The sequence below is a fragment of the Scardinius erythrophthalmus genome (genome assembly GCF_964197995.2).
Source record: "Scardinius erythrophthalmus genome assembly, chromosome: 9".
NCBI classification, from domain to species: domain Eukaryota; kingdom Metazoa; phylum Chordata; class Actinopteri; order Cypriniformes; family Leuciscidae; genus Scardinius; species Scardinius erythrophthalmus.
In genome coordinates this window covers 18,005,020-18,029,861 of record NC_138229.1, presented here as the reverse complement: position 1 = coordinate 18,029,861, position 24,842 = coordinate 18,005,020, and the positions used below count along the sequence as shown (strand labels likewise).

Here is a 24,842-nt window from a genome sequence, read left to right as displayed (position 1 = left end):
CCCAAAAATGAAAATTACCCCATGATTTACTCACCCTCAAGCCGTCCTAGGTGTATATGACATTCTTCTTTCTTTCAGACGAATACTAACGGAGTTATATTAAAAAATATCCTGGCTCTTCCAAGCTTTATAATGGCAGTGAATGGCCATTTCTGTTTTGAAGTCCATAAAAGTGCATCCATCCATGATAAAAGTAATCCACACTGCTCTGGGGGGTTAAAAAAAGGCTTTTTGAAGTGAAGCAATGCGTTCGTGTAGCTTCTGTCGGAAGAAATTGTACTTTTATCATGGATGGATGCACTTTTATGGACTTCAAAACAGAAACGGCCATTCACTGCCATTATAGAGCCAGGACATTTAAAAAAAATATATAACTCCGATTGTATTCGTCTGAAAGAAGCATGTCTACACCTAGGATGGCTTGAGGTTGAGTAAATCATGGTGTAATTTTCATTATCCCTTTAACATCGTTATCATCTCCATGTATAAAACGTTATGTCCACGAATTGTACTTATGAATATATATCCTACCTTATATACAGAATATCAGTTTTTCTAATCGTGCGGGTTTGCAGCTCGTGCTTGGAGCAACAGATGCCACTATGTGGAATAAAGCCCTTCAAAGCGGGGGAGGGTGGAGGAGTAGTGTGGCAAACTCCACTCACAGCGAGAGTCTCTCACACTGCTTGTGTGTCCACTCATGGAGAGACTTTCGGTCCTCATCGTTTGCGACAACTATCAGATAAACCTGAGGCTCGCGACGTTATGAATTTCACAACGCGCAAAACATGCCGTAAAACCTGCTTAGGGTTCATCTGACAAAGTTGGCTGGCTGTCCTGGGACGGAACAGATTAAAAGGGATAGTACATGGATATTTCTCAGTCGTTGGTCAATCTCGGCTGTGAGAGCACAAAATTGACCATTACTTAAGCTGTTAATCGTGGAGAAACGAAAAGAAAAACGAGCAAGTGGGCATGCCACCCAAGAAAAAGGTAAAACATCTTCTGTGTTAGTGCATTTGTGTGTGTGAGGGAGTGATGATGAGGTAGACATGAGAGTGTCATTCGAGGAGAGTGCCATCTGTTGCTTTCAGCTGTAATCCATGTGAGCTTGAGCTGCTCTGCATCATTGCTTTTATGTACCACGTAGAATATACTGCGTGTACAGCAGTTGTGGGGTACAGAACGACTACCTATGCTGGATGTTTTCTGTCAAAAGAAAAATAGTGCTGAAAATGTAACCTCCACGTGACAGGTTGCGCAATCATTGCAATGCTGAAAGTGATGGAATTGTGCTGAGCAGTGTTATAAACGTAATCCTTTTCCAATTGTCAGGATTACAAAACTCAGCTGTTTCTCAAATGATCTCTAAATATAGAACAGGTGTGGGTTTTTGTGTGTATTTTTTGGGGGGGAAATCCTGGACAACTGTCATGTTCTCGTCAGCTTTACTAGATGCCTAAAACACTTGACCTGGCAAAGGGGCATTAAACTAGTCCCCCTTGTTTGTTTCTAATGCACACACACACACTCACATTCTTGTACATCTATCTTCATGAGGACATTCATTGACACAATGCAGCCGCTTACCCTAACCTTACCCATCACAACTAAGTAAGTGCCTAACCCGAACCCTTACCCTAAACCTACCCTTTACCTAATTATAACCTTATCCCTAAAACCAAGTCTTGACCCTCAAACAGGCCTTTAAAGGGGTCTCAGAAAGTGAGGGCCGGACAAAATGTCCTCACTTTACTCTCTTTGTCCTCACTCCAATGGTCTAAAACTCAAACTGGTCCTCACAAAGATAGTTGTACTAGTACACACACACACACACACACACACACACACACACACACACACACACACACACACACACACACACACACACACACACACACCTGGATAACTGAAACTCTTGACCTGGCAAAGGGGCATTAAACCCCCTTGTTGGTTTCTAATGAATTTAATGAATGTGTGTGTGTGTGTGTGTGTGTGTGTGTGTGTGTGTGTGTGTGTGTGTGTGTGTGTGTGTGTGTGTGTGTGTGTGTGTGTGTGTGTGTGTGTGTGTGTGTGTGTGTGTGTGTGTGTGTGTGTAAAAACAATATATATTAAGTGGACAAGATAAAAAGAAGGAGATACTTGTTTTTAGATTTCATGTTAAATTAAGTTTATTTTTCTTACCCCGTTGGCAAAATATGTAAATAAACTCAATAAGATTATTTTCTTAAACAAGTCCCTTATTTATTTTTGCTTGTCATGCAATCTCCTTTTTTTTGCGTAGATTGTTTTCGTAGATCTTTTTACTAGAAAAACAAATTGAAGATCAATAACTTTTGTCAGTCATACAAATTTTTTGTTGTTGCAATGTCCATGTTTTGTAGCTGCAGGTTGGTGAGGACGTGTGAAACTGTCTCTGTCTGCAGTGTTGTCCACTGGACAGGACGAGTTTGTATTTGTCTCTTTCTCTCCAAATCCTGGATTGACGCATGCCATCTTAATCTCCTTACAGAGAAGCAATCATGTGGTCCAGGAGCAACAGCCAGAAAGAGAGACGTACTGTCCACGAGTGTATTGGTCTAACGTCTCTCCCGCAGTTCTCATAGTGGGCTGTTTTTTGTGTTTAGTATGCCTACAGAACGGGCCGTATCTGTACCTGCTATACATTGCCCCTAACTAGTGTAAAAGGTGCTCTAAGCGATGTTGGGTAACGTCACTTCTTGTTGATGTTCAAAGTATTGTCAAACAAAACGGAGGCTAGCTCGACCCTCCCTCCTCCTCATCCCGTCCCCTCCCCCTCCCTTCCGTGCTTCCTGAAACAGTCATGAACCATTTAGAAAAAACAGCAAAAACAGAGCCACCTGAATGTCGGATTGGAAGCCCTTCTGCCGGCGGAGTTCTCGCCACCTTTTGAACACTTTTCCGATGTAAATTCGGGACTTTGCGTTCCTTCTCCTTTTCCCTATTCTTTGTTATTTGTTTTATTTGCTCTTTGGTCGTGTGTCGTTGTTAGGACAACTCTCCTCTAGCTAACTTCCCTCCTCATGCTTCTCTCTCCTCCACTCCCCACACCCCCCTTCATGTGCACGCACACTAACCCCCCAAATCATTCCTGTCGGTTATTGGCTGGAACACTGTTTGTTATGTTTCGTTGTCCAGGCTGGGCCAGTTTGTTTTTCTTGCCGTTTGTGGAGCACTGGGGTGTCTACAGAGACCGCGTTTTTTTATAGTGTGTTCAGGGGAAAGGCAGCTAGCGGATAGTGAGGAGATGTTTGCTGAATGTGAAAAAAAATGTTTTGGCCTAAAAAACGCGTGACATCGCTTTAAGATGATATAAAAATACAGGTTGACATTTTCATTGTCCACCAGGGTAAAACATTATCAATGGGATTGAGTCAAAAAAAGCCTTAGTTTCTGTTTTATTTAACATTTGATATGTCTTTGAAGGGAGTGTTATTGAATGCTTTGGTAATATGCAGTGTTTTCTATAGGAAAACTCTAAAATCATCTCTTAAAACTGATAAATGTGATAAATACTTCTTATCATTTACCACAGCGACCAGTTAATCTAGCAGAGCCTTTTTCGTACTATGATATATTGTGTGTTATTTAAAGTGGAGAGGTGCCACTTCTAGTATTACAGGATTATAAAATTGATAAGACATTCTTCACTGTACTTACATGTTTATCTATCTATTTCTTGATGATAGCATCACTTACTTACAAATTACAAGTATAAATTGTAAAAAAAATCTATACAGTCATTACTTTATAGTGCACAAACAGTAACATTTGGCATAGCAATGAATACAGATCAGTTGAATACCTGGGCGACCTGCCAGAGCTCATTTAGCAACAGTCAGGAAATCTTAATCTTATAGTCTTAATTAGATTAGGACTCAGTTTCGAATAAGAAAGTGTGCTGCTCCACCATCCACAGATTTGTCCTCAGTTTTTTCTACTCAGAGCTCAGGAAATCCTCACCCATACATTCACCTGAGGCTGAACTTAGCTTTTAATATATTTAATTAAACTCTCAGTTGTAATAAAGCATATAGTGTTACTGTCTGAAGTCATTTTTCAGAGAGAATATTTTTCACTGCATTTGTGGCTCCCGCTGTACTCCCAGTGTTGAAGCAAAAGGTGCTGACTCACTAAATGGATCTGACCCAAATCTTATGACATGTTCTGTGGTGCGGTAGCAGGATTCACACAGGTTGCAGTAGGTGGATGTTGGAGTTCGGCCTAGGACTCAAACCATTATAGCACTAGACTAAACAAAATCCACTATGTGAGACTTTTACGTACTTGTGGCTATTAATCACAATCTCCTAATTATTAAAAAACACAACACAATTAATTAAGTTGTTTGTATGAATTAAAAAACCCTTTCATTACTACTTGTTTTAATGATTAGAACAATATATTGTACTAAATCTAGATTTTAAAAGTCATGCACCTCATAAGAAATTTACTGCATAGCTAGCACATTTCCTTTTCTTGAGGTTTCCATAGCAACGTCTGTTCTCACCTCTTTCCCTTACAAGCTTTTAATGCAGGCACACACACAGTCCTTGGTTGCATTGATAAAATACTGATAGAAGGAATTTTCCTCATTTGTATTTCATAATATCCTCAATCTGAATTACGTTTATAGTAAATGTTTGGAATTGAAATTTTCATCCAATTGCATTAATTGTAGCTTTAAAAAAAATTTTTTTATAAGGTGTCATACTTGTTTGGAAGTTAATAATACTCTAATAATAATACTATAAAACCAGTGGCAATAATTGGTAATCTCTCCTTTGATCTCTATTTTCAGCAATAATTTGCTGACCCAGTGTGTTTGGACTAATTTTCTTTGCCATGTTTGAGTATGTGCCATTCAGACAATCACTGAATTTTCTTTAAGATACAGTGCTGTGACTTAGTGTCTTAGAAAATGTATTATTTAGTTCAAATACAGTAATGCAAATGATGACTGTCAGGTCTGTTCAATCAGTCAAGTATTATAAAAGGTGTAGAAGGAATTTACATTAAGTCAAGTCAAGTCACCTTTATTTATATAGCGCTTTTTACAATACAGATTCAGTGAAAACAGGAAAATAATGCAACAAAGTTTGTTTCGGGTGTACAGCAGATCTAGAAGAAAATACTGTCATTGTCCAGCATAAGTAAGTTCAGTGTTGATTCATTCCAGTTGTAAAAATCATTAGTTATAAATTTAGAAATGAGAGAAAACAGTGATATCATCTTCCAGCTCAGTTCAGTTCTCATAACATAGTGTCAATGCATTTAGATCAATAATGTTGAATATTAAGTTAGTTGGCCACACTGGGCTCACTAAGTGTTATTTGTCCTCTAATTTAAAAAGTGCACCACTTAGCAGCACTCTTTTGATATTTTATTGATGATGCCCTAAAACTACCAACATACTTTTTATTGCAATCTGTGAATATTTGTCAAGAAATTACACATTTTCGTTCTGGTCTGAAAATTTTTTTAAATTCATTTTCTTTTTATTAGTCTTGTGGGAAAAGTAGTTCACCAATTTCCTTTTTAGTGTAAGTTTTCTCAAAGAATGTAGAAATAACATCATATACAATTTTATATTTGTAGACAATAGACACCTGTGAAAATACAAATAACAGTTTCTAAATTATTATAATTACTATAATTAATTACCAATATTGGCCCTGTGAAAACTAAGCATGGAACTCTTTGGAGGATGCAGGTCTTCCTGATGTAAAGTGAGTGCATCATTCCACTGTTACTGTAACAAAATCATATTATCGGTAGACTGCTAGTGCATGTTTTGCTACATTAAGAACTGGATAATTTGCAACATGTCAGACACTTAAAGAGATTGTCTAACCATCTGTGCATGAGCTGAATCTAAAGCCTATTTGGGTGATGCAGCAGGACAATGACCTAAAACACAAAATCAGCTCTAAACTGTTTAAAAGAATATTTTTTTTTGGAGCAGCCTAGTCAAAATTCTGACTTGATATTGAAAACGGTCTAGTCTCTCAGAGTTTGTTCAAAGCGTCATGGCAAAGACATTACTTAAATAATACATTAAAATAAATAATTAAAATTATACAGTCTGTTCTCTTTGTGCAATAGTACATTTGGTTTGGTTTGTTTAATGGCAACCATTAGTTCTCCAAAGAGGAATAACACTAAATGCCACTGTAGGTCAGATGAGGGAATTCAAATTTGGCTTGCTGCCATTCAATTTGTTGGTTGTTAATTTGGTTTTGGAATAATAAATCAATCACAAGCCCATCTGTAATGTACCTATGAAGATAAAGGAACACTGAAGTCTAGAGTTTGGTGTCCAAAAAAGTTCTCGTCACAAAATTTCTCTGCAGTTGCTTTGTAGATTTTTTTTGCATAACATGGCAGTACCTTGAACAATGACTAGATAGAAAAGAGACGGTCTGATCGCTGGCTCAGAAAAATCAGCTATTCCCTTTCAGTATTGTAGAGAGGCATCACACTTTAATGATTCGAATCCCCACTAAACTCTGTGGTTGGAAAAGAGCATCTTAGTGAGCGTGGCATTGGTTAATAATTCAGCAGCGTTTTGTACTGCTCTCTCCATGACATTGACTTGCAGGAGAGGCGGCACTGCGTGAACAGATGTCTATGGCAAACACGAGTAAACAAAAGTGAGCACCTCTACATGACTGTGCCTATGGGAACCCAATTATCCCAGTCTCCTCAATTCCTTATTTTATTCACTCCTTTTCTCAATCTTGTTTCACCACCTTCTCTGTTAATTAGCCTCATATCTTCCAGCTGCTGCATGCCCTTGAGTCAGTTTATCCAAGCCTGTTTGTTTTAAACACTCACAATATTCATTAATAATAACATTCAAGTTCACATTACAGACTTTATGAAACACTTACACCACTTGCAACTTTAATTAACATTTTGCTTTGATGTGATCATTTCATGTGCAATCTCATTTTGTCCTCCTTTCCCTAAAGAAGACACTGATTTACAAAAGCATGAATTTCCATGCTGGATCAGGCTGGTTTGGTGCTGGTCTAGCTTGTAAAATGGTATAGGCATGCTGTTTATCAGCACTCCAGCGTCCAAAACGCAACACATGCTGGTGACCAGTATTGCTGGTCTTGTCAGCAAGGTTATCAGCCTTATATTAAGGTCAATATGACGTTGTCAGACTGCGCAGCACCAGCATCTCTCGAGGGGCTTGTCACTGTGCCATTACTGTCAGCATGTTGGTGTGCATGTGAGCATGTGTAGGTGTGCCTTTGGGAGAGTGTGCTAGAGTGAGGTTCATCATGACTTTTGCTGACATTGTGAAACTGTTTTCAACTTAAAATTTTCACGCTTATTCTAGAAATGGACTGATTCTTAGAGTATCTAAAATGTTATTCTCATATGCACATCTAGTGACATAATATGCTAAAGTTAACCAAGATAATTAGGCTAGAGGATTGAATATTTATATATAGTCATAATATTTTTTTGCAGTTTTTGCTTAAACAAATATTCTGATTAAAGACATGTAGAATACAAGAAGTAGGTTAGGAAAAATTAAAGTGCCCCTGTTATGCTTTTTCGGATATTAGCTTTCCTGTAGTGTGTAATATAGCTTTTTGTGAATGTAAAAGGTCTGCAAAGTTTCAAAGATCAAAATGCACGATAAATGGAGTTATAGTCTCCCAAAAGAAAGAACTGATTCTGAACTGTCTGGAAGTGTTGTCAGTAATTCGAGTCATACTTCCTATTCAAACCTGGTTTGTTACAAATTTGCATAATGCCAGCCTCATTGTCTGCTCGCAAACAATGTCTACTTTGACCCGCCCTCAAACACTGTTGTTGTAGCTGAGGCCTGAAAGAATTTGGTTTGTGTTGAGATGATGCTGTTTTCGGCGCTGTATAGGCTAAGCAAATTCACTTTGCATGCACTTGGATGAGGACTTGTCACTGTTCGTATCACTGTGTATACAAGTGCCGAGGAAGCTTCTGGAGCTGAAATTCAGATATGGAAATGGGCGTTTTGCTTCAGGCACAGGCTGTCATTGGTCAACCAATCACAACAGACTGGACTATCTGACCAATCAGAGCAGAGTAGGCTCTCAGAAAGGAGGGGTTTAGAGAGACTGGACCCATGATTGAACCGTTCCAGACACTGTGAGAAAGAGGTGATGTGCAATGTATATTATGAGAAAATTAAAGTGTTTTTTTTACCTTGGATGCATGTAAACCTATTGTAGGAGACAATGTGATGATGAATTCACATTTCTACAGCTTTGTTTTTTCATAAACAACTTGTGAAGGTGCCATGTAATATATTATGTAATATCAATCCCTTCCATGTGGTCAGCAGGACTTATAAAAGATTTAGTATCATAACTTATTTTCACATCACTGGATTGAAAACATTATGGACATTTATGTTATGGAATTTTATAAACCCAGTCTTTGTGTTGTGGTAGCACTTTGCCATATTAGTGTTAAAAAATAATTGGGAGTATTATGCTCATGTCAATTTACAAGCTCAATTTGACAGAGCTAAACGGTTTTACTCTGAGTTCTCATTGCCTGACATTGACTTTGAACAGTGCCCTTTGTGAGGAGTAGCTAATAAAATTTAATGAAGGAGCCTTGAAGGAGAAATCTTGGCATCTTTGATGGCACTGTCATTATATAGTGGAGTGATCTCTACTGAAAACAACATATATCAGAGCATATGCCTCATTTTATTTTATAATCAAAGACGGCATAGTTTCAGCATAATTCTCCTGAGTGTTACATTCGACACTATGTGCACAGGCAAGTGCTTGCTTGCTGCTTAAAATGAGACAGAATGGAGAGAAATTCCTTGTAAAAGAGAGTGAGCCTGTATGTAGTAATAATAATAATAATAATGGTCGTTTTTACTCTTGTTTGACTGTGGTAGGGTTCGGCGGAACGTCAGGACACAGGGGCCACTGAGGAGAAGGAGAAGAATGCACAAGTCCAGCTTGACAAGGCCAAGGTAAATTGCAACTCCATAATTCTCTCGGCTGCTCATTTCCTGCTACCAGTGACGTTGGCCACAAGGACGGAAATATATCACGTTTTTTAAGATGTGCTCATAAATTTTGCACGGCTCTTTTTCCTCTGTCAAAGTAACAAGGTAGCTGTGTCGAAAAAGCTAATTAGCAAATGCCCTGGTTGATAAAGCGCATCAGTGTTAAATCTTGTACTCTACCAAATCAATGGTCTACACACAACTGACAAACGCAAATCACTTGTACCTTTTCTCCTGATTCGTTACACAGTCCAAAAACTGATAAGAAGCACCATAGCAAATTGAAAATGAGCAACGACAAATCAGCGGTCCAGTTTAGCTAGGCTTTAAAAACTGAATGAAACCCCCTGCCTGTGCGAATGAGCGCCCTGAGGTCCTTTTTAATTAAGGTACTGAGCAGACAGCATCACGTCCTGCTTCAGTCCGCCATCTCCCACAGAAAAACCAGCCTATAAACAGCCAGACTGCCATTGAGCTGACATTTCACTCACTTTTAAATCAAATGCCAAATTATAATATAATGAATTCATATTTAGTTTGATTAATTTATTATTTTGTTATGGCACAGAGTAATTTTATATATATTGGCATTGGAGCATTGTTTTTTTTTTTTTTTTTTTAAGATAGAAATAATATACATTGATTGTGTCTTAGTAAGGCTCAAATAATCCTTTAATTAAATGTTTTTATTTATACCAGATTTTCTTGTTAAGACATTCTCAAAAATAATAAATATGAAATAAATACACAACCAAAAAAGCATGAGATTGTGATTATATATATTTACAATTTTTTATCCTAAAATCCTTGCATATTTTAATTTAAATTTTAGTTTTATAGGTTTAACAAAGCAAAATTGAAATCCCCAAAACTGAATTCTCACATTTTTTACACACAACCCTAGCTGGCAATCACTACCCAAACAAACCAACTGTTTATCACAAAATCTCAGTTGCTAACACACAATCCTACAGTTGTCCTTTTGTCCTGTTACTGTAAAGGTTAGTAAATATGGACGAATCAGATCTGATTGTATGTTCGCATGTTGCTTACCCTGCTGCACTCCATATAAATTATACATACATTATACATAAATTTTACAGCACTTGAAGGACAAGTTATAGAGCTGTGCAGACTGAATTACAATGATCTCATGTACATTCAGTCTCATCATATCTATTCAAACCCGACCTGTCCTCAAGCCTCATGTAGCTGCCATTAGACTGCATTGCCCTTCACTGGGCTGATATGGAGCTCTTCAAGAATGAATTTGTGCATTGCAATTGGTTTGAAGGTAAATGGATGAAAGCTATTATTAGTAACTTGCTCGGGGCAATGCAGCACATGTGCCGTTTTTCAAATCAGCAGTGTTTCCAGTTCCAGCACCCTTCTCAAAGTATCTGCCATTCACACGCTTACGCATACACAACCTCAGTGACAGATTCATAAATATTATCACCCATACATGTTAGAACTACGCAGTGAGATTTTTTTTACACCAGCAGTTACAGCAGTTCATATGCTCACAAAGGATCCTGATGGAAATTTGTCACATTCATGTGTTTTTTCAAAATGTAGAGTCTTACCTTTTTGTTGCTATTATTCAGTATAAGCCGGTTGCTTTCGCCGTTCGCACAAACTTCACGTACACTCCTGCAGATGATGACAACGTCCCCATACCAGGGCATGGGGTTTCCTTTGAAGCAAAAGACTTCCTACATATCAAAGAGGTTAGTGTGTTCACAGATCACCTGCATAATCATTACATTAAGTAAATCAAATCATTTTTAATATATGGTATTGTTTTGTTGTTGGTTTTTACAGAAGTTTAATAATGACTGGTGGATTGGACGGCCTGTAAAGGAAGGGGGAGAGGTTGGTTTTATCCCCAGCCCAGTGAACCTGGAGACGATTCTGATCAGGAGAGAGGTGCAGGCCAGGAAGGCCGCCAAAGCGCTGGCCAAGTAAACAAAACTCATTTAAAGCAGTGTGGGGTCTTAATGTTGTATCTTTGTTATCTTATTGCATGAATGAATCAGACATTTAGGGTGCTTTCACACAATTGCCTGGTATGAACTCGAGTTTTGTTTTCAAAGCACATAAAGGCACTTGCGTCTATCTGCCACAAATGTACTGCAAATGTTTTTAAAAACGCGGCAGTCCATTTCAGCTGAAGGCGCGCAGACATGAGATATACATTAGCTGTGTCTCATTTCGAAGGCTGCGTCCTCCGGAGGGCCGCATACGTCATTGAGGCTGCTTCATTTCAGTAACGTTAAACTGACCACTACATTCCAAAGTCATTAAGAAACTACAACAATTTACGCTTTGCTAGGAATAACAGTCAATTTTATGATTGTTACTGTTCTGAAAAAAGACATCCTTTATGATGTATGCGGCCGACAAATGCACAGCACATTTCGTATTTCGGAAGGAGGGGCTTGAGGAGAGAGGTGCTGTAATAATGTAAAATATGTGAAAAATAATGCGTTTTTTGAACAATCAAGCATGAATGTATTCTAGTACACCCCAAAACAAAATCAAGACTTCTTAAAAGGGCATAGTAGGACCCCTTTAAACACAGTTTTATAAAATCATATGTCATGAGATGTCGGTTCATTTTCGCGATTTAGTACAATTGCGTTCATATCAGCAGTGAACCGTACCCCTTTTTATGCGGACACGGGTGCGGTTCGCGGGTACGTCGCACCCAAGCTCGGAAAACTGTTAAATGGTTAGTTCACCCAAAAATCTAAATTCTGTCAGTAATTACTCACCCTCATGTTGTTCCAACCCCATAAGACTTCCGTTCATCTTCGGAAAACAAATTAAGATATTTTTGATTAAATCTGAGAGCGGTCTCACTCCTCCATAGGCTTCTCTGTAATTGAAACTTGCCGACCCAGAAAATTAGTGAAGACAATGTTTAAAGTGACTACAGTGGCTCAACCACAAGTTTATCAAGCGACGAGAATACTTTTTGTGCCCACAAAACAAACAAAAATAACGACTTTATTCAACTATTCATTTTCTTCTGTGTGGGCCTCATGTAGTGTAACAGGGCAGCGCTTCTGGGTTGTACGCTCATTATCGCTTGATAAACTTATGGTTGAGCCACTGTAGTCACTTGGATTATTTTAAGCATTGTCTTCACTAACTTTATGGGCCAGCAAGTTTTAATTACAGAGAAGCCATGGAGGAGTGAGACCGCTCTCAGATTTAATAAAAAAAATATCTTAATTTGTGTTCCGAAGATGAACGAAAATCTTACGGGTTGGAACAACATGAGGGTCAGTGATTACTGACAGAATTTTCATTTTTGGGTGAACTAACCCGTTAACATCATCCAGATGAACCAAACACTGATGACAATCGAACCCGAATGTGCACCAAAAGTGCTAGTGTGAAAGCAGCCTTAAAGGTATAGCAGAGGATTTTTTACTTCCGGGTGGATCACCTATACTATTGGTCCTCCTAATTGTCAATCATTCTGGTGAATCAATCAAACTTTTCAAAAAGTGGAGAGGGCGGGTCTTATCTAAAATTCAGAAAGATCCTCCGCTATACCTTTAAATGTACATAAATTGCTCCAACATTCATTATGAATGTTTTTTTTTTTTTTTTTTCACAGTAAAGCGGCTAGTGCTGGCAAAGATGATTTGAATGCAAAGAAAACGGCTCCACCTCCAACAGGTGCACTTATTATTTCTTTCTTTGTTTATTTATTTACATGGTGTATTATTAGGTACTATACGGTTATCCAGACCACACGTGACCACACGTAAATGTACTATACGGTTAACCTAACCCTAACCCTAACCCTACCCACCCTACCCAAATAGGTGTGGTCCGGATAACCGTATAGTTCCTATTATTATTTGCAGTATTTATTAACAATTAGACAAATTACTGAATTTAGAATGTTTGTCATTGCTAAATTGTTATCATCTACTAAACTGGGATTTCAACATGTATGTGGAACATAAATAATGTTATCATTTTATGTGTCTGTGTGTGTAATTAAATTTCACATTTTTCTAAATGTTTACCTTTAGTTCAGCAAGTGAAGAAGAAATCGGTGAGCAAATACATAATGCTTTGATTATGACCCCAGCATACACATTTATGTTAATATATGTATATATTGCCTGCTTATTTAAGCATATTTTCACCAAGTGTCTTTAAATGCAGGGAGAGCAACTGGCTGCATATGATGTTGTGCCTTCCATGCGTCCTGTGGTGCTCATGGGCCCTTCGCTCAAGGGCTATGAGGTGAGGGCCGTTTGCCACTCTCTCCATATGTGCAGTGTTCAGTCATTCACTGTCCAAGATTTTCAACAGTACTGTTTTAAAGGACCCAGTGGCTCAGCAGACATATACAGATATTTTACTCTTAAAACAAAGTATCATTCTCAATTTAAATTGTATATAATGTATCTTATAGCAGAGAATAATGTTCTAATGTTCTGTTATGCCACACTTATTATGTAAAAATGTGTACTGCCCTCTAGTGTACGTAACTGAACCTACACTTTAGTTTTTTTATGAAGTGTTATTAATAATTGCATATTTACTCTCTTGTATTTGAATGTACAGGTTACGGACATGATGCAAAAAGCACTCTTTGATTTTTTAAAACACAGATTTGAAGGAAGGTATGGTACACATGAGCAAGGAGTTAATGGACTATAATTGACTCATCACAATGAATATTTGCTATTGTAATAATTGTGTGTAGTCATATAGAATGTTGTTTCTAACATGTTAATCCATCATTAGAATAACTATCACCCGGGTGACGGCAGATATTGCACTTGCCAAGCGGTCGATCCTCAACAACCCCAGCAAGCACGCCATAATGGATCGCTCCAACACCCGCTCTAGTTTAGGTAATCACTGCTTGGTGTTTTATGTCATTTCATACCATATACATAATATATTCTGAATGTATTGACTTGAGATATTAATTCAGTCTAAATCAGTATCAGAGAGAATCTAGAGAGAATTTAGTCATTGCACCCAAACAAATGCATATGATCATGTATTGATAAAGCTGATTAATAATTACCAACTATTTAACGCTGAGTTAAAAGGACCAGAGCTTGATAGTTAAATACGAAAAAAAGTATTTTTGTCTTCATTTTAAGTAATAATTTCATATTTTAAAACAAGATAAATGTACTTGATAAGCAAAACTGCACAATATATTTAAATATTCAATATTTTTTTGCAGTGTGTAAAAAAAAAGAAAAAAGATCCCACTTACAGATAAACTCCCACTGCTTTTAAATTCTTGCAATTCCCACAACACAAAAAAGTTGTATCTTGTCATTGTAATTATTAAATGGATAGTTCAACTAAAAATGAAAAATTTGTCATCATTTACTCACCCTCAAGTTGTTCCCAACCTGTATGAGTTTCTTTCTTCTGCTGAACACAAAGGAAGATATTCTGAAGAATATGGGTAACCAAACAGTTGTTGGGCCCCATTGACTTCTATGGTATGGGGAATAAAATACTATGGAAGTCAATGGGGTCCCATCAACTGCTTGGTTACCAACATTCTTCAAAATATCTTCCTTTGTGTTCAGCAGAAGAAAGAAACTCATACAAGTTTGGAATAACTCGAGGGTGAGTAAATGATGACAAAATGTTCATTTTTGGCTGAACTTTAAGTAGTTGTTTAACATTAGTGGGTGTGGATCTGAGGTGTGTAGCTAGCTTTGGTTAGCTGACAGGATCTGATTGGTTCTGGTTCTCTCCACTCTGTCCCTCATATTGCTCTCTTACCTCAGATGCCGCGGGTATGTATTACAGCAGTAGCCTGTCTATGTTCCCCAACTCATTCCTGTTGGTGTAAAACTGCTTTACCTCTTTTAGAGAACACTATAAGTGTCAAAGAACCCTGATACTTTTAGTGAAGGTCACTGCAACTAAAAGCTTCGGCTTGTGTTAGACACCACACAATTCCATAATTTGTGCATAATTTTTTTTGGTCAAATAAATGCAAGCCAAAGTATTCAGTGTATGTGTATGAGTATGTTTTGCGCTGCTTAAGTATTTTTTTCTTGTTTTTCTGAAAAAATATCTAAACATCTTTAAAACAAGATATAAATCATGTCAGATAAGACTTAAAGATTTTTCCCCTCATGATTTACGTTTAAAAAAGAAAATAAATAATAAATAAATCTTGTTTTAAGATTTTTTTTTACATTTTTACTGGAAAACAATATAAAACTACTGATTAAGAAAATTATTTTTGCAGTGTGGTTGTGAAAGATAATGTTGAGCACCATGTGAGCGGATTTTGAACTTACTTGTGATGTTTTTTTATCACTAAAGTTTGCTCAATTTGGAGCAAAGAGCAAGTTTTAAACCTTCATTGTTCTGTTACTTCCTGTGGATGAGGAACTGTTCTGTCAGCATATTTTGATCATCTCTATTTTCAAAAACATATTGCATGACCTGAGTATGGAATGTGTTTAGTTTTAAAGATGGGACTTTCACCGTACGCTTTTTTTCAGTTCTAAAACTTAATGAAATGGTGCAAAAAGTCACCATGAAATGATTTTTTTTTTTTTTTACTTGTATTAGTGGAACTGGACATAAAAAAGCTTCCCATTTCATTCCATTCCATTTTAAGTCATTTTGGCTGCAATTCAGCAGATTTGATTGTTCAGATTTTGTACTTTGATAGAATAATATTTTTTGAAGATGTTATAAGGATTTTTTAGGTTGACGACTCGCCTCATTTATTTCTTTTATCTGTCCCTACAGCCCAAATCCAAGGAGAGGTTGAGAGGATTTTTGAGTTAGCACGCAGCCTTCAGCTTGTGGTTCTGGATGCCGACACCATTAACCACCCTATCCAACTAAGCAAGACCTCCTTGGCCCCTATCCTGGTGTATGTCAAGATTTCATCACCTAAGGTCTGAAATTATGCTCAAACATTCTCACAATAATCATTTGCTTACTGATGAAACAGATACTGCCGTTTAAAAATGTGGGGTCGGTAAGATTTTGTATAATGTGTTTTTAAAAAGAATTCTTGGTAACACTTTACAATAAGGTCTCATTTGTTAACATTAGTTTGTGTATTAACTAACATTAACTAACAGTGATCAACGTATTTCTTACAACATTCATTAATCTTAATATTAATAAAAATAGTTAATTGTTTGTTCATGTTAGTTCACAGTGCATTAACTGTTAACAAATAGAACTTTTGAATTTTAAAAATGTATTAATAAATGTTAAAATGAACATCAACTAAGATTAATAATGCTGTAGAAGTATTGTTCATTGTTAGTTCATGTTAACTAATGTAGTTAACTAATGTTAACAAATGAAACCTAAAGTGTTACCAAATTCTCTCATGCTTATCCAGTCTGAATTTATTTGATGATAATTTATAATAATAATACTTTATTCCTGTGATGGCAAAGCTGAATTTTGGGATTCTTTGTTAAAAAGTACACAAGAACAGCATTTATATGAAAAATAAGTATTTTGTGTCACTTTTGATCTGTTAGTAAGATTTGGGTGATTGAATATATATATATATATATATATATATATATATATATATATATATAAATGTTTCTAATATATATTGTTCATTTAATTTGTATGAAATTAAATGAACATGTATGAATATGATTGTATTGGTTATTAGTTCCCACTGCATGAAGATGCACCACATTCTGCAGTAATAATCTGTAAAACAATTTATTTTATGTTTTAAAGGGTTAAATGGCAAAACAGGACTTATTCAGTGTGAAGTATTATGTTCAACTCTTATTATGAAATAAATAATGTTCAATACTTCCATCAAAGTCATCCATTAAATACCTAGTCATAGATAGTCATCAGAAAGCTTTAATTCAGTATACCAACCAGTTCTAGCTGGTTTCTGTCATTTCCCTAGTTTGAGAAAATGCTCAAAAATGCCATGTTTGCTAACATGTTCAAGAATTCAGTTAGTTTTACAATGGAATAAAAATGAATTTACGCCACTAGGAGGCAGAAACAAGATCATTCTGCCAGTACAGCGAGATCTGATCTGGTACTATATATCAGCTTGTTTGATAAACCTGTCGTTTTTCTGATAACCACCTGTCTTCTTATTTATTTCCTTTCAAAGTGCACGACATTGTTCAAAATGATAAATATCTGTCATATGAATAAGATCTATATGTCTGTCACTAGGCTACAAAAAACATTTCATTAACTGTCCAGAAGCATTTGAATGTGTAGCTAATACATTCACACAGGAAACGCTTCTTTGAGAGAAGACCAATTGCACAAAAACACTAACCTTTCTCTTGTGACCCAATATGACCTAACGTCCAGTGTACTTTCACCCCCTATGCCTCCCACTCATCCTTCCTGTCCCTTTTTCCTTCCTCTTTTCATCTGCTGCTCAGGTTCTCACAAGACTGATAAAGACAAGGGGCAAATCTCAGACTAAACATTTGAACGTCCAGATGGTGGCCGCAGACAAACTGGCCCAGTGTCCTAATGTAAGTGTGCCATCCGTATACTTAAATACGATAGATGCTCTTTGCTAAAATCCAGCCCTCTGAACTTTACAGAATGTCCCATAGGGAGGATTTGGAAAATCTTCATGATAAGCTCTATTTTCTTGTGGATTAGTTAACAACGTTTTAGGCAGAGTAGTCGATTAATCGTGAAACAAAATGTCACCCTGTTATGCTCTTGATATAACTTCTAACAAACTTAGAGTCCGTACTTTTAGAAAATCAATATGAACACCCAAATTTCAAACCTCTTTGATGGCCTCCTTTTAACACTGCCCTTATTTATAATTCAAGTCTAGCTGGAGGGCCTAATCACAAACTGATCTGATTATCAAGAGACTGTTATTTTTATGCTGCATCATGTTGCAAAGCACCCAAGGCAGTCGTTTACATAAATTAGCCTCCCTGCAGTGCTACTGGCTTCATTTCACTGTCACTTATACTTACGCTTGTTGTGACGTCACCACTGGTCTCTCTCACAGGAGCTGTTCGATGTCATCTTGGATGAGAACCAGCTGTCAGATGCCTGTGAACACATCGCTGATTACCTGGAGGCCTACTGGAGAGCCACACACCCTCCTGAAATGGAACCTCCCAACCCCATGCTGGAGAAACTGGCAGAAAACACACTCCCCACCAGCCCCACACCTGCTAAGGTACTGGACACACTCTGAGGAAAAACAGGAGATGAAGTACTGAGATCGAACATTTACTGTACAGATAGAGCCTACGGATTTCTATAATGATGCTGAAAAATTTTGCCATCACAGAAATACGTTACATTTTAAAATGTCTTCAGTGTCACATGATCCTTCAGAAATCATTCTGAATATGCTGATTTGGTGTTCAAGAAAAATTTCAAACAGTTGTGCTGCTTGATATTTTTGTGGAATTATTTTGATGAACAGAAAGTTCAAAAGAACATCATTTTTTTAAATAGAAATATTTTGTAACATTACAAATGTCTGTACTGTCACTTTTGATCAATTTAATGACCTAGCTAAATTAAAAAGCATTCATTTTAAAGAAAAAAAGATACAGCTGACCCCAAACTTTAGAAAGGTAGCATACATATATTCATAAGAGTGTAAATTCTACCACATTTCCCATTATGTATTGTGTAGCGTTCTGTAATAAAATGTCCAACTTCTTTGTCTTATCTCATTTAAAGGGGTCATATAATGTCATTTTTGTACAAGCTAATATGATTATTTAGGGTCTAAATTAAAAGTTTGTAATATACTTTAATTAAAAATTCTCATTAGTATTGTAAGAAAACATTAATTTTACCTGGTCAAAAACAGCTCTGTTTTCAGCACGCCGTTTGAGTGCATGTGTCTTTAAATGATAATGAGCTTTGCTCACCCCACCCCTCTGTTCTGTGCGTACACCGTTTGTAACACAATAACCATAACGCCTTGTTTATTATAAACATGGGATTATGAATTATATTGAGAACGTCATACATACAAAACATGCCGTAATGTACCTGAGTGTAAAAATAGCCGCATTCATCGTGAAGCGTGCAGCAAGTGATTTGCAAAGATTAATATAAAGGTTAATAAAACGTTACACTCACTCACTTCTTCTGGAGGTTCAGCAGGAACACGAATAGTTGGTACCGATCCTTTTTTCAGGAGCAGCTTCTTAGCAAAACCAGCTTTTTACTGATCCTCGTTTGTAAAGCAGTCTGGTGAAATGATTCGCGCAAACATAAAAAAGCATTGACGTTGATCGCGGGGAATTCCCTTCGAAAACAAACTCAGCCACTTGTCTTCAGCAGTTCGGATTTAGGAACATCAACATGACTGCTGTGTTCGTTATTACACCCAAGAACACCACAATCGAGACCATTCTACTCAGTGCTCCAGCTATCAGCAATGAACGCGCCGCTTGGCGCGGGCTATGATTCACAGCTCGCTTACGAGGGCGCGAGGGCGGGTCTGTGTTGAAACGCTGCTGTCAATCAACCATTGTGGGAGGGGCGTTGATTTTGTGACGTCACAAAATCGAACAGCTTGATTCAGGAGAGGAGGAAACATATAAGAAGATTAAAAAAAAACACTGGATGGATTTTTTATCATTTTCTGATGGTTGTGTACAGGCACTGCCAACACACATTTCAGTACAATCAACTTGTAAAAGTGCATGTACCATTATATGACCCCTTTAAAGGCTTATCTCATTGCTAGCTTTTTTATGTATCATAAATACACACAATTAAATAATATTTTCATAATTTTCACATAATTTCCCAAATACATAATTGAAACATTACAGACCATTTTCTTTATTTTCCTCACACATCACATATCTAATATTTCATCTCAAGTATGCTCCTCAGTGACAGTGTTGTATGTTTTTGTATACTTCATTTTTAGTACTAATTTATATTACTATTTGAATTAATGTCTCTCTGTTTTTTATGCACATTCTAGTATATTTTATTAGATTTTGTTTACTTCTTCTTTCTACTGTGCAAGTCCTAATTTATGACTGCTTGAAAGCATCTGCAGGCTTCATAGAGACTGAAATTTTGCGTAGTGGTGTGTCATTCTGTGACATTTTTAATTTCCTCCCTACCTCTTACTAAACTCTCTTGGACATTTAAAGAAGACTTGAGCTTAAAGGACCTTCGGTGAGTGAGATGGTGGTCTCTGAGGTAAAATGCCTTTAGTGTCAGTACCTACTAGTTTGTTCTACTTTTCCGTATTAGTAATAGCTTTTTAAGTAAACTTTATAGTATAGTGCCATTTTTGTAGTTTAGTGTCTTTGCACCAGACTAATCAAGCAGTTGCTTACTTGTACTTTTAATTAGGCTATTATTTGTTTTTTTACATGAGGGTTTACCTAGGAACTACTACATATTTCAATAAACGACTAGTTGGTGGTGTCTGAATTTTTTTTTTACTTGTAGGCCTGTATGATTGCTTTTTTAGGGAGTAACATAATATTGTAACGCATTACTAATAGTAGCTTTCCCCAACACTGCTTGGTAGACACTTCTATCCTAAGTGACTTACACTGCTTTAAAGTTACACATTTGATCAGTTCTTGTATCCCCTGGGAATCAAACCCATGACTTTGGCATTGCTAGTTCCATGCTCTACTGTATTCTTCTGTTCCTGTCCGTTGCTTCAATTCTAGAAAGCATCTGATTGGAAAAAATCTGTGTAGTGAAGGATGAGTCATTAATATAGAGTGCAGAAAGATATATAAACCAGGAATCAAACCAACCAGCTACAGTACAAGATGAATCCCAACATTACAAACTTTGATAGGAAGCAAAATCAGACATTCTCAGTCCTTCATGGTAGTGGACTGGTACTAAAATGGCACAATTTGCTAGTTTCGATTCTTTAATTGGTGGAGATTTCATTGTAGAATCAACGATAATGTAGGTTTTCACCAGGAATTCCACAGTTCAACATGATTATTTTAAAATAATTTTAAATAATGCTGACTGGTGTATTTAGTACTTAGTAAGTACTTAGTGGGGTACTTAGTGAGGTACACAACCTTGTACCTCACAATAGGTGTGTCAGTTTAAATGTTATCGTTAAAAATCTCCAAAATTCCTCAGTGGAGAAAATGAATGGTACAATGACTGTTTTGGTCTGTTTTTTTTTTTTTCTAAATGGCCTCAAAGCTGTCTAAAATCCACAAAACTCATTTGATTGAATGACTCATTTTTCATTTGATGTATCCCATATACAGGACGAACCGAAAAGCAAGAAGACTGCCGCCACCAAGAGAAAAGGACATCAAGAGAACCAGCAGGAACATCTACCCCAGGCTCAAGAGACGAGAGAGGAGGAGGAGGAGGAGGAGGAAGAAGAAGAGGAAGTGCTGGAGGAGGCTGAGGAGGAGGAGAGGCTCCTTCGTAGCGAGCCAAAGAGACGCAGCCATCACCATCACCACCATCATCATCATCACCACCGCTCCAGCACCAGCCGACCGACCGAGCCCCACAACAAACACCAGCACCACGCGCGCCAGCAGCAGCCCACCGACGTGGATCAGCTTCCCACTAAAGACGCTTCGGAGTCCCGGAGCAGGCGCGCTCTCCCGGGTGAGGGCGACCCGGATCAAACCGAGGTCTACCATAACAGGACTACAATTCAAAAGGACCATAACCATCGACATCACCACCACCGCCGCGGCGGGACCACAGACATTCAGCCGGATTATTCCCACCACGGGCAGCAGGACTATGAGCTGGAGCACAACGAGCACAACAGGCAACAGAGACAGCCGATACAGCTGCGCTCGCACCAACAATCACACCACTACGCTCACCCACACCACAACCACTATCACTACCAGGGACGGGAGCGGGACAGGGAGAGGGACAGGTGCGTGGAGGCGGAGGAGTGGACTGAAGACATGTACATTCATCACTGAAAAGGACGTTGTTTTAATGCTGCTATTTAAATGCTGGCTACCGTGTACTCAGGACAACATGGTTTCTCTTTCTTTATCTGTTCTTCTGTGTTATCGCCTACTCTGGTCGAAATCGAACTTTCCTTGATTATGAGCCTTTCATTCGTATAATTCTGTGTTTCCTTGGCTTTATGTGCCTCTTGCTATCGGGCCTGTGATTACCATATTTGTTTTAAATGATTTCAGCACGTTTGGTCCTTCCAGTCCCAAGTATGTGGTTACATCCTTGCTTGTTATTTCCCCTGTTGTTAACGGTCAGTCAGATACACCATTTTTTTCAAAAATTTTGTGAAACGCACATGCAAACTGGTTTTTCGCCCCTGAGAAAGATAACATTTTTTTAGTTTCTGTTTCTTTGTGTAAAATTGGTCTTTTGAGGGATGTGCTGCTACACTACTGGCAGGTATGAAAATATTAAGAAAATAATTTGTTTTAAAATGGTAACAAGAATTAGCATTTACCCACAAATAATCTGAACTAAGTATGTGCTGCTATTGGCTACATTAAAATTAGGCAAACTAAAGAACCCTTTTATGATTGGCTTTTCACCTCAGTGATTGAAAGGTCAGTTTTTTTCAACATCAAAACAATTACAATATAGTCTAGTCATTTTTATTTATTTAATCCACCTCATTTTTAATGTGACATTGGGGCCATTTTTAACTTGAATGTGCAAGGCTTCCAATTTTTGATATTGCAAACTGGTATTTGTTATCATAATATTTTAATTTGATATAATAATCATTATTTAACTATAGGGGCTATTGAATCAGAAGTCTCACACATTTAGAGGGAATAGCTTCTGTTTTGAAAAATAAGGTGATATTTGAAAAGTTATACTTTCTCCTATCCTTACTTAAAACAGAGACAACAAGAATTTTTTAGGTTGATTTCATTGAAAAGTATAAACACTGTGGCACAATACAGTTGACCATCTCGACCAGCATCCGGGGTTCAACCAATGACATGGCGGCAGGACTATATATTTTTCTGATAAATGGCATAATGTTTCTGAAAAGCCATTATCTTTGCAATTCCATTTGCTGACACTACACCGTTTACACAACACGGCCATTCATTTACATGACAATGCCGTTTTGGGGGCCTGAAAATGCAAGCTTTTGAAAACAGGTTTCAAAGTGCAGGTTTTTTGAAGATGATACCGTTATCATCTCTGCTCTGTGTAAACTACAAAAACGCAAATTTGTGAAAACAGTGATGTCATGCGCATGCGGATTGCGTGTTCGGTCTATATAGACGTGTAGTGTTTCTTTACATAAAACAGCGATTTTTTGTTTGTTTGTTTTCATTGATCGATGTGAACAGGGATCATTTTGACAACTTTGTCGTCTGTACGCGAAAAACACAAAGGAAAAACTTTTCCATTTTAAGTCCATGGTTGTTGTGTAAACGTACCCGGAGAGCAATTACAATCTTAAACTTGAAAAAGTCAGCGTGAAATACCATTTGCAACCTATTTTATTTTGGCTTTATGCTGGCTTTAATGTATAGGCCTACACTGTTCAGTGTTTAGTTTGGCCAGGTATGGATTGTCATGACAAAAATTTATTTAGTACATTTCATTCGTCACACGTTGTTTGTCAATACAAAAACCTTAAGCTGATAACGTAATCATGTTAAATCAACTCTCGAGCCATACTATGTGTTCTTTGCTCATTCAAAATTATTGCAGATGAACACTGTTGATATTTATGAACATGTTTGTTTTTCCATATTTATAATATATAAAATGTGATAATTTTAGCCAACCAGCTGCATGTATTTATGATTTTCTAAATATTTATTTAAATATATACAGTATGTATATTAAATGGATTTCATTTTTTTCTTAATCGTAACTTTCATGTTCATAAAGTAAAAAGGCACACTCAAATGTCTTGAGCAAAATATGTACAATGATTTAGAAAATATCTTTTGTACAACAGCATGGTAAAAGTTTTGATTCCAGTTATGCTAAAAATGGAATGAGAAAGATATATAAGCACTCAGATCTGTACATACTCTTAATGCACCTGGAACCATGACTTTTATTTACATTTTATACATGTTTCCTGAGTACTCTATGCATTAGTTTGTGACAACACTATAGCTTGAAAATTATTTCTATGCATTTGTATATACCTCATAAATGCCTTTGTAGATACTGGATTGATAAAACTGAGTACAGATACTGCTGCACTGTAATATAGATGTACATCTGTATTCAGTTAAACTGACTGTATATTGTCTTTATTGAAATGTTCTCCTGAACCAATAATGCACACATCAAATTTATCACTTAATGTTTTTGTGCATTGTTTTCCCAAATGTGTCTCCCATCGTGTTTCTACCTTTGATTAGTCAGATAATAAGGATATTATGAAGGACTATTTTGAGCACACATTCAGCATTCATATGTATACTGTATATATATATATATACTGTGCAAAAGTCTTAGGTATGTTTATACCCCCCCCCCCCCCCCACACACACACACACACACACAAAAATATTAACATGCCTAAGACTTTTGCACAGTACTGTGTATATATATATAAATAAATAAGCCATTGTATTCAAAGAGGGAATACATTTCTGAAACAAACTAAAAGTTTAGGTAATTTGTTTTCCAACACTGTCCTCATACTCCAAATACTGCCAAGTCAGCTGACCTTACGTCATCTTATCCTGTTTTTCTTTGACACACTGCACCCCAAAAAATGACACACTTTTTCCATACTAAAACCAATTTACACTGTGCAGTTGGAGTGTAACTGTGGTGGTTCGCTCAAAAACAGACACATATA

The 24,842-nt window shown here is 37.1% G+C and overlaps 1 protein-coding gene across 1 annotated transcript; it reads left to right on the top strand.

The window, feature by feature from the left end:
- Nucleotides 1-856: 856 nt before the first annotated feature.
- On the top strand, nucleotides 857-21,996 carry cacnb2b (calcium channel, voltage-dependent, beta 2b; the record flags this gene model as incomplete). Its single annotated transcript, XM_081374727.1, has 13 exons — nucleotides 857-993; nucleotides 8,939-9,016; nucleotides 10,660-10,782; nucleotides 10,877-11,016; nucleotides 12,684-12,745; nucleotides 13,108-13,130; nucleotides 13,244-13,324; nucleotides 13,649-13,707; nucleotides 13,832-13,941; nucleotides 15,830-15,981; nucleotides 17,479-17,574; nucleotides 18,075-18,248; nucleotides 21,310-21,996. Exons 1-13 carry the CDS (start codon nucleotides 976-978, stop codon nucleotides 21,994-21,996), a joined length of 1,803 nt encoding a protein of 600 aa, XP_081230853.1. The 5' UTR covers nucleotides 857-975.
- Between the last annotated feature and the right edge of the window lie 2,846 nt (nucleotides 21,997-24,842).